Source organism: Pongo pygmaeus, chromosome 13 (assembly GCF_028885625.2).
Source record: "Pongo pygmaeus isolate AG05252 chromosome 13, NHGRI_mPonPyg2-v2.0_pri, whole genome shotgun sequence".
Lineage (NCBI taxonomy): Eukaryota > Metazoa > Chordata > Mammalia > Primates > Hominidae > Pongo > Pongo pygmaeus.
In genome coordinates this window covers 30,157,028-30,172,651 of record NC_072386.2, presented here as the reverse complement: position 1 = coordinate 30,172,651, position 15,624 = coordinate 30,157,028, and the positions used below count along the sequence as shown (strand labels likewise).

The 15,624-nt window shown below is 39.9% G+C and overlaps 1 protein-coding gene across 2 annotated transcripts in view; it reads left to right on the top strand.

Moving 5' to 3' along the window:
- The window catches only part of TEK (TEK receptor tyrosine kinase), a 122,296-nt gene that overhangs the window by 83,213 nt on the left and 23,459 nt on the right, over positions 1–15,624 (top strand). Inside the window, exons 11-15 of one of the 2 annotated variants that reach the window (XM_054502247.2) lie at positions 888–1,022; positions 5,707–5,991; positions 11,202–11,501; positions 13,300–13,451; positions 14,975–15,185. In XM_054502247.2, coding sequence (XP_054358222.1) covers positions 888–1,022; positions 5,707–5,991; positions 11,202–11,501; positions 13,300–13,451; positions 14,975–15,185 — 1,083 coding nt within the window. Of the gene's footprint in view, positions 1–887; positions 1,023–5,706; positions 5,992–11,201; positions 11,502–13,299; positions 13,455–14,974; positions 15,186–15,624 lie in introns of both variants that reach the window. The other variant, XM_054502246.2, reaches the window with a different exon arrangement.

Genomic DNA, 15,624 nt, shown 5'->3' with positions numbered 1-15,624 from the left:
AGAAGAGGAGGAGGGTTTTGGGCTGAATAACACTAGCTGACCTGGGTAGACCGGATAAAATGGTATTATTACTGAGTCCTTCACATACTATTGTAGATTCTATCAAAATTCAGAATTCCAGGGATGTCAGGCTGATTTTCTGAATTGCTGTTTCCAACATCAATGGCTAGGTCTTTTGCTGTCATATGGTGGTAATAATCCATCACCTTTTTCTACCAGTGGACATCCACAAAGTGGTCTTCTAAGAACTGTTAAACACATCCCAGTTTTTTTCTTACCAAGTAGGAATTTATCATATGATAAGGCAGAAATTTATCTTTGCAATATCCATGGAGAAACAGAGGCTGACTAAAGCAAATAGGTAAGGAGAAAAGAGACAGATACCATTTGTTTATGGGTACTATTTTCAAGGACTTCAGAATGCTTCATTGTAATAGTATGACCATTACAAATCAGTTTTCTGGTCATTTTGAGCAAACCTCCTAAGCATCTTTTTCTCTTGATAGCTTGATTGCAATCAGTGTACATACTTGAAAACAGTAGCAATTAAATTATTCTAATTGAGTATTCCCCTAAGCTGGTATTCCATATAGAAGATTTGTGAGGTTTTATTCTACAAATGAAAAGACAAAAGCACCAGAGCAGAAATGTGTAAGTGGCACAGAAATACACACTTTAATGTGTACATTGTAACCTGGAAACATTTCAAAAGCCTAGTTTTCCTCATATTAGGAAGGATGAGGCCTTGAAGATGGAATTGCCTCTCTGTTTCACTAAGACGTAGTTTTGAAAACCTAAAATTAGTTCACATCACAATAACAACAACCCCGGCTTAAGGAATGTAAGAGAATGCCAACTTAAGTTTCCTGGACGTTTTCTCTTCTCAGTGACAAATGAGATTGTTACACTCAACTATTTGGAACCTCGGACCGAATATGAACTCTGTGTGCAACTGCTCCGTCGTGGAGAGGGTGGGGAAGGGCATCCTGGACCTGTGAGACGCTTCACAACAGCTTCTATCGGTCAGTGGAAGCCAACAGGCATTTATTCACGAGCTGGGTGGGAGGGGGAGGAAGGGGAAAGAGGAAGGAAGACCAGGAAGGGTGGTGGTGGGTGAGTGGGTGGGTGGGGATGGAGGTGGCAGGAGTTTGCTTTTGAATGGGTGAGAAAGTGACAGGAAGGCTAGCAACTTCAAGCCAAACCGTTCCTTTATTTGGGCTGGACTCCTGGTCTGTCTCCCTGGGGGAGGAGGTCTGCAGCACTCTGTAGGGACAGAGAAGGAAGCAGATGAGCCTTCAGGAAGGCAGGGCCTCCCCTAGGAGCTCGGATTTACACAGCAGCAACTGTGCTGAGCTTCAGCTCCTGCATTTTATCACTGGCTTCCTGTTTCCATCTTAAGGGCCCAGACCAGGCTCTTGCCACAGGCATATTTTAGAAGTCCCAGTTTATTTATTTTCAAAAATAATTTCCAAGTTTTCAAAGTAATTCATGGTCAGAGTCATGACATCAAATAGAATAAGAAGCTTTTATCTAAAGAACAGCATTCCCCTGCTCCACCCTCCACCTCCCAGTCCTGCTTCCTATAGGTAGCCACTTTCATCTCCTTAAGCTATTTCTTATATTTACCTCCCTTTTCTAAATCACTGGTTCTCAATCCTAAGTGTCCATGAGAATCACTCAGAGAGTTTGTTAAAAGATATTTCTGGGCCTCATCCCCAGAGTTTCTGATTCAATGGTTTTGAGGTGAGGATGGGGCCAGGGTTCAATAATTTGCATTTCTAGTAGGTTCCCAAGTGATGCTGCTGGTCCTGGGTCCACATGTTGTAGATAACATGTGTAAAATTATTTCTTGATTTATCAGTGGTGTTTGGTATTGACTGGCCTTCTATTGCGTTAAATAGCTTTGTGAAGCCTCCTTGATGCTAACCTGACCTCCAGCTTTCTGTTACCCAGGTACCCTCCGTTGAAATACTGGAGTGATCTTTTGTAAGGTTCCATTCCTGGTTCTTTGAATTGTTCACTGTGTATAACCATTCTGTTACTATCTCTTGGTCAGTGCTTTATACTTTCAACTTCATGTATATTTGATTCATATCACCTAGGAAAGTAAGAATTATCATCTTCCCTATTTTATAGATTGAAAAGTAGAGACTCAGAGTACTTAATAACAGTAAGATGCTTCACCATACTAAATCTCCAGGCTTCATATCTTTCTCTTTTATAGCCAGGATCTTGCTCTGTCACTCAGGCTGGCGAGTGCAGTGCTTTGATCAACACTCATTACAGCCTCTGTCTCCAGGGCTCAAGTCATCCTCCCACCTCAGCTTCCTGAGTAGCTGGGACTACAGGCACACCACCACATCTGGCTACTTTTAAAAATTTTTTTATAGAGACGGGGTCTTGCTTTGTTGCCCAGGCTGGTCTTAAACTCCTGCCTCAAGCAGTCCCCCAGGCTTGGCCTCTCAAAGTGTTAGGATTACAGGGATGAGCCACCACTCCCAGTCCAGGCTCCATATCCTTTTGTTTCTCCAATTATTATTTCTACCTAGAATCCCAAAGGCACCAGCTTATTATCCCAGTTCACATATTTGCCTGTGTTTTACTCCGTTTACTAAAAGTAGAAGGATATGTTATGATTGAGTGAAAAAACCAGGAAGAACATCCACTTTTCTTCTGCAGAGATTGTGCACCCTTAACAGAAACATCCTTCCTTCACACCACCCACCTAGTTTTTATGTTACTAGCAGCATCCTTAAAGAACCAAATGAGACTCAAAAGCTACTCTGAGGCTTATAGAAGCATTACACACAAGTAAGAAATGGCTTCTTGGGGACCCACCTGGTTGTGAATATAAAAAATAAACCCAGAAACTATATAGAGAGGAAAAAGGGACCTCTACAACCATGACCCAAGGGATCCCTGATATGTCATCATGTTACTGCTAAAAGGCAAATGGTAATTAATCCTCTCTCAAGTCACTGTTGGTGAGTCAAAAGGGGAAGATCATAAACTGACTCAGATGGAAAGTATTTATGGAACAGAACATAAAACACTTCACAGCCCCACACTGCACTGTCTTCAGCCCTCAGAATACGTTCCAGCCAGGAGGTCTCTCAGAATATTTCAAAGTAGTTCTCAGGGGGAGGTGGGAAGGGGGTTATTGAAGGTTCTTCTTTTCCCATCATTTGAATTTTGCTGATGTTTGCTTTTCATTTCATCTGGCAGTTGCATTGTTTATGTGTGTTGATTGAGATGGTGAAGGCCAGGGAGTCCAGGAGGGGAAGGAAGAGAACACTTTCTGAACATATTGCAGAAAGGGGCAGACAGGGAGGTGTATGGGGTAATCTGTTCCTAAAGGGAGGGAAAAGGGGAAATGACTATTTATTGAGTTACTCTTCTGTACCAGGCACAGGATTAGGAGGTGTAAATGTATTCTCCAAAATATCAACTCCCCATTCTCCTTTGTCATGGCAAACCTGCCTAAACCACTCTGGGTGGCTATTTTGGAGGTTAAACTTCAGAGGTTAACAAGAGGAGATGGCATCACCTCTCTCCATTTGCAAAGGTTACAGAGAAAGGGCCATCAGACCTTTTGCATAATGCCAAGAAAATACACGCCTAGCTGCTGGTTCTCAGTAGTCCGAGGGTAGTCAGAATCAGGCTGGTGGGACTTAATTCCCAGTAGATGGAAACAGACCCTTCCTCTCACCTCGAACCAAGAGTAAGAGCAGTGTTTCTCAACCTTTAAAAAAAAAATGTATTGCTCATCCCCAGTGAGCTGTTTCAGATACGTTTGTCCTAGTAGATCCTGCCTCCCGTGAAATTTTAATACCACAGATATGCTCTATATCTGTTTCTGTGTTATGGTCCTTTGTAAACAATTGTAGTAATCTGAAATTTTCTCATACACTAAGAACAAATTTTTTTGCCCCGTAGGAGTGATTGTGTCCCTACTGAGAATGCATGAATTAGAGGATCTCTATCCTACATTTTGGAAGGACTTCATATCTGGAATTTAAAAATCAATTTACTATTATTAACTGAAAACACACTATTTCCTCCTTTGTCCAGTGACATAAGACATCTTGAAAGAAGGAAGGGAGGGAGGGAACCAATGTTAAAAGAGCCCCTAACACCTTCCAAGCATTTTCACATCCATTGTCTCACTTATTACTCCTGAGTCTGGAAGATGGATATTTTAATTTTATTTTACAGGTGAACTTGGAGAGATTATGAATTTGCCCAAGCTTGCAAAAGTAAAGTGGCATGTTCCTGTCTCTCTGATTTTAAAACCCATATTGTTTCTATTCAGTGATGTCTTGGTAGCCCAGGCTCCTGTGGGTGATTATGGCCAGGCATCATGTAGTCATAGTGGATACCTTGATGTGATCAGAGCAGGAATAGGCCTGGCCCTGCCACCACAGCTATATGATTTCTGAAATTCTTGCTAAGGGGAAGCAACCCCTAAATTGCTTTACAACGTATTGCTGAAAATGGTAACAGAAACGGTAAATACTCGCCCATAATCCCATAACCTTGGCAAATCTACTGTTTTGATTTTTATCAGTTTCCTTCCTATCCTTCACCATTGTAGACATAACTTTTACCATGCCTACTTGTACTTGAAGTTTTTTTATTGGGCTTTCATACTTTTCCTAGTTATCTGTTTTTCCACTGAATGGCTATATCATAATTTATTAAAGCAGTTTCCTATTTTGAGTGTTTAGGTTTCTTCCAGTTGTTTGCTATTATAAATAATGTAATGAATCATTTTGGTAGGAAAAAAAGTATCATATGGGCCACTTGCTTGTGTTTCTTTGATAGCTTATGACGTTGTATCTTATTCTAGAAGCCAAGGTTACTCTTAAAAGGTGCCCTTTAGCGCTGTCATTGCCTCCACCCTTGTATTAGTCTGTACTTGCATTGCTATAAAGAAATACCTGAGACTGGGTAATTTAGAAGAAAAGAGGTTTGGCTTTTTACCAAACCAAACAGTAAAAACAGTAACCATTGGCTCATGGTTCTGCATGCTGTATAGGAAGCATCTGCTTTTGGGGAGGCCTGAGGGAGCTTTTACTCATGGCAGAAGGCAAAGTGGGAGCAGGCACTTTACATGCTGAAAGCAGGAGCAGAAGAGTGAGGAGGGTGGTGCTATACACTTTTTTTTTTTTTTTTTTTTTTACTGTTTCATAATTTATTTATTTTTCCATGGAAATTATTTAACATTTTATTTTCTGACAAAGCTCCTGTTTATTTTTTTTATTTTTATTATACTTTAAGTTTTAGGGTACATGTGCACAACGTGCAGGTTTGTTACATATGTATACATGTGCCATGTTGGTGTGCTGCACCCATTAACTCGTCATTTAACTTTAGGTATATCTCCTAATGCTATCCCTCCCCCCTCCCCCGACAATTGAACAATGAGAACATATGGAAACAGGAAGGGGAACATCACACACTGGGGCCTGTTACATACTTTCAAATGACCAGATTTCATCAGAACTCACTCGGTATCAGGAGGACAGCACCAAGGGGGATGGTGCTAAATCATTCATGGGAAGTCACGCTCATCAACCAATCACCTTCCACCAGGCCCCACCTCCAACACAGGGGATTACATTTCAATATGAGATTTGGGTGGGGACACTAATCCAAACTATATCAGCCATATATAAAAATAATGATTTTTCTGGATTCTCCTAGGACTCCCTCCTCCAAGAGGTCTAAATCTCCTGCCTAAAAGTCAGACCACTCTAAATTTGACCTGGCAACCAATATTTCCAAGCTCGGAAGATGACTTTTATGTTGAAGTGGAGAGAAGGTCTGTGCAAAAAAGTGATCAGCAGAATATTAAAGTTCCAGGCAACTTGACTTCAGTGCTACTTAACAACTTACATCCCAGGGAACAGTACGTGGTCCGAGCTAGAGTCAACACCAAGGCCCAGGGGGAATGGAGTGAAGATCTTACTGCTTGGACCCTTAGTGACAGTAAGTAATTCATGCTGCTCCAGCCTCATCTGAGCAATAAGGGCTACCACCATGCGGACTTAGCTAACATCACTTCAAGACTATTGGAAATTATGAAAGAAAGTTAGTTGTGAGAGAAGGCTAATTAGTGCCCCCAACCTAATCATTTTAATAACTTGCAACATATAACATATATTTGGATTTGCAATAATTCAGGTCTGTGCTAAAATTTACCTTCCCTTGGTGTGCAGTCGTTTATTTAGTAAATTAGTAACAAGAAGAAGGTTTTCTAGGGCTTGCTGAACCATTTATGGGGTAGTTTTGAAGAACTATCATATATCTACATGTACACAGATGTCAGTTAATTCCAGATGGGTCTTTCCTAATCATAAAAACCAAATAACTTTGCTTGAAACCCCTTGAAAACAGGTAATTTTAAAAGTTAAAAGATTTATCTAGGAGTAATAAAATCACTTTTTTTCCAAAGCATCTTGCATTTCAGGCTTTTCTCTATTTCAGATTGGTCATTTTAAATTAATGGGAATTTCTTGGGTTTCTTTGTAGTATTGAAAGTCTATTCATTACTAAGCAGAGAGTTTTATTTTGATTCACTGAAATTAGAACTGTGTGCATTTGGAACCCTTGGAAAGGTAAACTATTTCTTGGCCACACACAACTACCACTGAAGTCAGGATCATGTGGTCTATGGCCTTACCACCCTGAACATGCTGGATCTCATTGATCCTGGAAGCCAAGCAGGGTCAGGCTTGGATGGGAGATTATGTGGTCTCTTGCCAGCTCTCAGAGTCTGAGGCTGTCTTTGCAGCTGGTTCTCCACTTCCTCAGGAACAGGTGTGGAAGCTGGCTCAGTGTTTCTTCGGCTACTCTTTTATTGCATCAGTGACTTATGAAAGTCTGAATTGTTTTGTCAGTGTGTAGGGATTCTTCATATATAATGTTTAATTCTGTGAAATGTCCAAGGTGCAGAATCATGCTAAGAGTAACACAACGAACAATCACATTCCTACCATCCAGAATTAACAACTGTTAACATTTTGTCATATTTGCTTTCAGCATTTGTTGTTGACTTATGTAATAACCCACTACAGGTGTATCAGTATCTCCTGCAACTGTTATCCCTATTCCATTTCTATTCCCCTCTCCCAAGAGACAACCAAAATTATGAGTTTGTTAAGTATATTTTCATTTAATGTTGTATATATATATTTTTTGAGACAAGGTCTTGCTCTGTTGCCCAGGCTGGTGAGCAGTGGTGCCATTATGGCTTCTGCAGCCTTGGCTTCCTGGGCCCAAGCAATCCTCCCACCTCAGCCTCCTGAGTAGCTGGGGCCACAGGCACACGCCACCACACCTGACTATTTTTTTAAAATTTTTTTGTAGCGATGGGATCTCCCTATGTTGCCTAGGCTGGTCTGGAACTCCTGGGCTCAAGCAATCCTCCCGCCTTCGCCTCCCAAAGTGCTGGAATTACAGGCATGAGCCACTGTGCCAAGCCCAGTGTTCTATAATTTTAATATCTCTGAAAGTGTACACATGCATACATATCATTCTTCATTTTTTGAATGAACATTATGAATTTTATCTATCCATGTTTATGTAGCTTTGATGCATGTAATTTTAACTTCTGTATAATATTCTATCTTATGAATGTATCTTGTCATTCATCCTCTCCCTTTTAGAGGGAGATGTAGGTTTTTTCATTTTTTACTATCATGAACAAAATGCAATGCCCATTCTTATGCATGTCTCCATGTGCATAGACAGGTGTGAGAGTTTTTCTAGGAACAAGTCCGGTGGTGGAACTCATGGGCTATTTCCCTCTAAAGTGGTTAGTCAGTGTGTACTATATTCAGGAGTGTATGACAGTGCCATTTTCCTTAATACCCATCTCTATGTCTATATCCTTTCCCTATATCACTCGATAGTGTCACACCTTTTTACTTTGCGTATCTCAAAAGCAAAATATGGTGCCTCATTGTTAATTTCAATTTTGATTTCCTTGATAGCTAGCAAAGGTGAGCATCTTTTTATGTTAATTGTCCTCTTTTTTTATATACTTATTGATATACTGGATGTCCTCTTTTTTGATATACTTTTTGATATCCTTTGCTCATTTGGAATAGGTTGTCTTTCTTACTGATTAGTAAAAATTATTTGTGTAATCTAAATACTTTGTTATATGTATTGCAAATATATTCTCCTAATCCCTTTATTGTAACCTTGTTTGTGGTGGCTTTTAACCCACAGACACTTGACATTTTGATGCAGTTGGACCTGTCAGTATTTGCCTGTGTGATTTATACTTTTTGCATTTTGGAATTATCTCCTATCCCAAGGTCATAAACATATTCTCTGTGTTTTTCCTAGTAGTTCTAGTGTTGTTTTGTGTATTTAGGTCTTTAAGATATAAGAATGTTATTTTGGGGTATAGTATATTTTAATATTTTTATTTTAATCTTATTTATTCACATATGGCATGTCAGTGGTCCCAATGCCACGTATTGAGTAGTCCCCATGGTGAGTTGCAATGTTTTCTGTATCATATGCCAGGTTCTCATATTCATTTTGCATCTATTTCTGGATGTTCTGTTCCCTTCCATTGATCTGTTTGTTCCTGTACCATTTCCAGCATATTAACTATAGACTTGTGAAATGTCAGTAACTGTGGGATGAATCACTATTTCCTATTTCAAAATTATCTTAGGTGCTCGCTCACCTAAACTACATAAGTTTCATCCTCATTAGAATGATACAATCTCAAAATCACACTATCATTATCATATTTATAGGATTAAACAAAAACTAGTTAATAGTCACTGGGAGTCAACTTGCCTTGGATGATTGTATGAAGTTTGATGGAGGGTCAATGCTGGTGGTGGTAGTAGGGATGTGAGATTGGCAGGGTAGGAGTTGATCCCTACAGGGTCAGGAAATCCAAGGAAGCAGGATGTGAATGAGAACATCTCATTTTTACATGAAAATATTTGTTAATATGCTGTGTTGTCATTGGCTGATCATGTATGTTCATAAGTAAAATTAATACTTCCAGTTATAAAGTTTGTGTTGGTTTCCAGCCTAGCAATTCCATCTGGTCCAGGGGTAAGAAGTGGAGTGAATTAGATTTGGCGTATCACCCCAATCATATGTTAAAAATAATATATGTGTGTTATGTTTTCCTGTTGGAAAACATTTACATGGGGAGTATTTGACCCTTACAATGACTTTTTGAGGAAGGTAGAGTAAGAATGATTATCACAGTTAACAGATGAGGAGCCTGAGGCACAGAGGAGGGTAAGTGACTTGCCCAAAATTATGGAACTAGTACGGCATGGGGATTAGGATTCTAATCCACATTTTAGTTCTATTTTTCCCCCCACCATGCTACAAATGTCTTCTACTTGTCTCTTGGGATGGGCGACCCACTGCTTCAAAGGAACTATGCTTCTAGAGGTTCTTTAAGTAGTGATATCCCATTTCTAAATTGTTTAAGGTCTGATTAGTGTTTCCTAAAGCATTTTAGAATCTATTGTAGAGTCACCCAGAGAACCTGCTAAAATGTAGATTGCTGGGTCCAGACCCACTGAATTTAAATCGAAGGTTTATTGAGCTATCCCTAAGAGTGGCTCCTTTCAGGCATAAAATGGATAAGTTGGTAGATGCAAATTTATGATTTTTAGCTGGCACAAAAATTATATTCATTATTTTTCTAACAAGCATCTAAAAGACACTGCTGCTTTTTGTGACAGGCTTAGAAGACCACTGGTTTACGAAGTTGAATTTTTTGAGCCACAACTATACAAATACTAACTATGCGATCATAGTAATCTGAAAATGTTGGTATTTCTATTACCCCTTCAATCTCCTGTGGGAAGAAAGGCTATTGTATATTTTTATAAAAATATACAAAAGACTTGGTACTGGATGTAAAGAAAGTTAAGACATACTGTTGATTAACTGTGATTTTTGGATACTGTACCATCAGCTAGACATAGAACATAACAATCAGATTTGGAAGGTTCTAAATCCAATACCTAATTCTCGTAAATTGCCACAGTCCCCTAAAGAGTAACAAGGGGGAGTCAACATAATGAAAAGAAGAAATTTAAAATAGAAAGGATGTACCTTGAGATACTTCTCAAAGGTTCTGATTTGTTTATAAGCAGTAACTTTCATGTGGAAAAACAATGGTGTATGGAATGAAACAGACTATGTCTACTGTTCGTCTACTGGGACGAGTACAAACCCCTTAAACTTTTGAAGTCTCAGTTTTCTCATCTCTAAAATGTGGATCATAAAAATCTCAGTACTGTGTGGTTACACAAGTCAAGAGAGTGTCTGCATGTGGAAGCATGCCTCATAAATGTAAGGTACAGTTACTATTATGGACAAGAGCTCGAATCCATTCTTTTCCTGGATCAAATAGGCTTAGCCTTTATCAGGTCACGAACTTCCCTTCTAGCCTGTGCCCTTTAGAGTTTGAGTGAGAATGTAGTGATGCTGCGGTGCCTGTCATCTTTACATGTGGAAAACCTCAAGGCATCTCTTTCTCATCCTGCCTGTGTCCCTGAATGGAATGTGATTCCACTTTTCCCCAAATCCCTATAATACTTTGTCTACTAAAAGTTATTAGCACATTTTCTCATGTATACACTGACCTGCCTGCTGCTCCGTAAATTTAGGGCAAGGACAGACCACATGACACTAAGACTATGGACTACAGAGCCAGACTGCCAGGAGTTGAATCTTGTTTCTTCTACTTAACAGTAGTGTCACCATGGCTAAGTCACTTAATCTCTCCAGACCTCAGCACTTACAGAAAGATTGCTATGAAGAGGAAGTGAGTTAATATATACAAGAGCCTAGATCAATGCCTGCCATATTGTAAGCACTATATAAATGCCAGCCCTCAGAAGCTTTCCATTCTTCCCAGCATCAAGAATAGTAAGTACAGGTTTGTGGAATAACAGAATTTCTAAGGCCTTCATTTAGTGTCAAGATGACAAATAGATGATATGTGTTGCCATTTCTTTTTCTGTGCCACTCTTTCAAGTCTGCATGGAGTCCAGTAGCCACTATCAATTGATTGGGATACTATCTGAGAAAACACCTGTTTGCCTTTCATGAGCTGACATGAACTCTATCTCAAAAGCATAATGATCTAAGACATGGTAGTATATCTTAAGTGAATCTTTTTTCTTTTTGATTTCTAGTTCTTCCTCCTCAACCAGAAAACATCAAGATTTCCAACATCACACACTCCTCGGCTGTGATTTCTTGGACAATATTGGATGGCTATTCTATTTCTTCTATTACTATCCGTTACAAGGTTCAAGGCAAGAATGAAGACCAGCACATTGATGTGAAGATAAAGAATGCCACCATCACTCAGTATCAGCTCAAGGGCCTAGAGCCTGAAACAGCATACCAGGTGGACATTTTTGCAGAGAACAACATAGGGTCAAGCAACCCAGCCTTTTCTCATGAACTGGTGACCCTCCCAGAATCTCAAGGTTGGTTGAATGGACCGGTATTTACATAGGATTACCATGCAGCCCTATAGGCAGCTGGTTTATCAGGACAGGCCTGTGAGATGAAAGCCTGTGAAAGGTTGGTGGTTGCATGGACAGGCATTTACAGAGAGGTCCTTAATATCAAAATGCCTCTGAGAAGGATCCCTGTTGGTCCGTTTTCTATTGTTAAACCTTAGAATAGATCAGTCTATCAGCATACCCCATCCAGCAATCTAAGAAGAAAGCTCTGAGGAATATGAATTTTAATTCCTAGGAGAAAGAAGAATGTGGGAGCTGCTTACAGAAGGCAGGCTATGCAAGAGCTCCAGTAGGAGGCTCCAAGAACCATGCTCCATTCTTCCTCAAACACTCCTTTTTTAGCTTGGATGACACTGTGCAATTCTGAGTCTTCTACTTTACTGATGCAGGTTATTAGGTCTCCATGTCCACCACTAACCCCAACCCCAGAAAGAGTACGTGCTTTGAGCTAGATAGAGATCCTCTCAGGATGCCATACTGTTCCCACCATTTGTGATTGATAAAGTCTGTTGAGTGTAATTAAGTGAACAAGGGTCCCATGTGGGTGGAGCTGCAGCAGGAGGATTGACTTCAACTCTGTGCAGCGGCACCTCCCGGCTCTCTGTGTTGTGTACAATGTGTGCCAGAGAATGTAGATGGAGGCACGTTAGAGGCAAGTTTTGAAAATTTATGATTTGGGTTACAGTCTGTTTTTAAAGAAAATACTATAACTAAATCTGAAAACTTCTTGTTTCTCTTGGAGGATTACCTAGACCTTAAGAAACAAAATCAAACAAGTCGCTTTAACAGTGCTGATTCTTTGGAACATTTTTGAAATGTTCAAGGAATGAAGAGTCTGCCAAATACAGAAAATCATGGTTTTCAGGTCACACTCTTAGTGAATGCCCCATTTTTGTAATTACTTGTGTTTTGGCAAAATGTAGCTTCCTAAATTCAAGCTGTACATAAAATACCAAGAGAAAAAATTTAAAACAAGACAAAACCAAAAGTTTCTCACCATTCTAGACATCTCTGTATCTGTACATACATAGAGATAGAAGAAAAGATAAATGAGAAGAGAGGGATACTTTTAAGAAGACGGGATCATGTTCTGTGTGCTATTGCTAATAAAAATATATCGAGTTTAATTTTATTTAAATTTAAATAAGGAAAAGAAATAGACCATAGTCTTTAATAGTTTATTTTGACTTGAGCCCTAAATTTAATTTTTCCTCTGTCTTTTCCTGTCTTCTTCCCTCCCTCTCTCTCCTTCTATTGGGTATCATTAGGTTTTGTTCATTAACTCTTTAAAACAAGAAAAACAAAACAAAATATCTGATGAACTCTAAGCTCTTAGCATCATTGAACTTTAAAGCATTTCTAGGTGGGGAAATTGAGGTTTAGGGAAGTTTAGTCACTCTCTCAAAGTTATACCTGTAGTAATTCTCCCCATTATTCAACATTGTTCATCTGCTTGGGATTCTACTTGGAAATAAAAGTTGAACAAGTGACAACTAATGATTAGCATATTGCTAATTGTAACAGCACTTTTGCTTTTTTTTTTTTTTTTTTTTGTAAATCTTATTACAACCCTGTGAGTCAGACTCATCTCCACTGAGTTTGGAATATAAATGAGTAGCCCGAGGTCATGTAGTGGTTAGGTGGCAGGGTTAGGGCTGCTGTTAAGTTCCCATTACACTGCGTCTTCTCCCACATACGGTGTGGGTCTGTTTCTCTATGTAAACTAAACTACCTGCTTCACCTCTGTCTTCCTGCACAGCACCAGCGGACCTCGGAGGGGGGAAGATGCTGCTTATAGCCATCCTTGGCTCTGCTGGAATGACCTGCCTGACTGTGCTGTTGGCCTTTCTGATCATATTGCAATTGAAGAGGGCAAATGTGCAAAGGAGAATGGCCCAAGCCTTCCAAAACGTGGTAGTGTCTCATCTTCCTACTAGCTAATAAGGGCAAGTCCAAGTACAGGCAGAACCTTCACTTTAAAGATATGGACCGGGAAATTTACTTATAAAGTAAATATTTCCCTTAAGCAAGCCTCATCTTCTCTTTGGCTTTCATTATGAAATGGGAGATAAAAAGTATGACTGTATAATTTCTTATCCAAACCAGAACAATTTTAAGAGTGAAAAGGGTGCTCTTAGTAAATTATGCAGGAAACTAGGTCTGCCCCTGCCTGCTGAAATGAGACGTATGGTCATCCTAGTAATAAGTCCCCAGAGATGATATCTTGCAATAGAATAAATTGAACATTTTTGGTAAGGAAGGACAGAGGGTAACCAGACCTCAGTGAGATAGGTTATGACATATTATATTAGACAAGTTTTCCCCACATTTGCCTATTTCCAGTTCCCATTTCTTTCTAATAAGTCCCTCAATCTTATCACCCCTCATATGTATAAGAATTATATATACCTATGTGTGTCTTCCATTCCTGTGTACCCTCAGTCTGAAGTCAGAGTTCCTGGCACTTGGTACTGCCTCATTTTTTTTTTTTTAATCTAGGAATTCTAACCAGTAGCAAAGGCCTATAAAATCACACTTTACTAAGAGCCATCTTATTTGAGTTCTTTTGGTATACTAAAGCCTGAAAATGTATCTAGTTTGTGGGTTCAGGCCATGTAAAAATTAATTTGAACCAGACTTTATCAATTCTGTATATAATGCATTGAGTGCACTGATTCAAATGAGATGTACCCCAGGTGCATGAGTCCCCAAGTTTCCCTTCCATGGAGGACAAGAGGAATTTCACTATCTGACTCCGTGCCAGAGCTGGCTCAACTCAGGCTGTCACTGGAGAGGAAGAGCCAGCAAGGGGGTTGGGAGTGCTGGAGCCTGTCAAAATACCGGTGCTTTTTCATGGTAGCACCAGCAGCTATTTGAATTCAGGAGAAAGAGATACTGTGTTGGGTTTGGCTCTAAGCTTCAGTCATCCTGTGGCCAGAGTGGACTTAGAGATTCTAAGCCTTACTACAAGAGAGAAAGAGTGTGCACTAAAAATAGAGTAGGAACAAGATAACGCTAAGAAAGCTCTCACTGAGGCACATCCTGTGGCTGCCCCACATAGGCTCTCGAAGTTAGTTTCCAAACCAGAACTGAACACTTGCTCATTTCACAGCACTGTAGGGAACTCACGTACAACTAACGCAAGGATGGCAAACACATGGCATATGTACTGTTACTCCTTCCTCCGTCACCCTTTACAGACATTGCTAATCAACAAGCTTTTCTGGGGAGGCCCAGAATTGTGCCCGTGCAGCCCTGTGGGCAGCTGGTTTATCAGGGCAGGCCTGTGTGATGAAAACCTATTTCCCTTTCCAGTCTAGAATTAAATATACTATTTCTTTTTTCATCTGGTGTGGATGCCAACCAGAAGACATTATGCCCCTTAGAATTATGAAAAATCCTGACACAAAATGATGAAATAATTATTTTTCCAGAGGGAAGAACCAGCTGTGCAGTTCAACTCAGGAACTCTGGCCCTAAACAGGAAGGTCAAAAACAACCCAGATCCTACAATTTATCCAGTGCTTGACTGGAATGATATCAAATTTCAAGATGTGATTGGGGAGGGCAATTTTGGCCAAGTTCTTAAGGCGCGCATCAAGAAGGATGGGTTACGGATGGATGCTGCCATCAAAAGAATGAAAGGTCAGTGGTTGACCAGATAGAGTCAGCATTGCATGAGGGTGTGGAGAAAACTTGATTTCCTGCTGATTCTTTCCTCTATGTTCTTATAAAAAATTGGCATGGTATCAGACATAGCTGTTATTTGCAACTGAAGATTATGCTTCCTTTGAAGTTGAGCCTGTGATAGTCAGGATATCAATACAAAGGCAGGAGCCATTTAAACATCACTGTCTTGATTCATTGGGATGTGATACTATAGATTCTTGGTCATATATAGCTAACTTTTGGGGAGCATCGTTGTTTCTCTTAAAGCAGTGCTTCTCACAATTGAGTGTGCATCAGAATCACCTGGAAGGTTTGTTTAAAAACAGGCTATTGGGCCCTACCCCACAATTTCTGACTCAGTCTAGGGCAGGGCCAGAGAATCTGCATTTTTCATTAGTTTTCCAGTGATGCTATC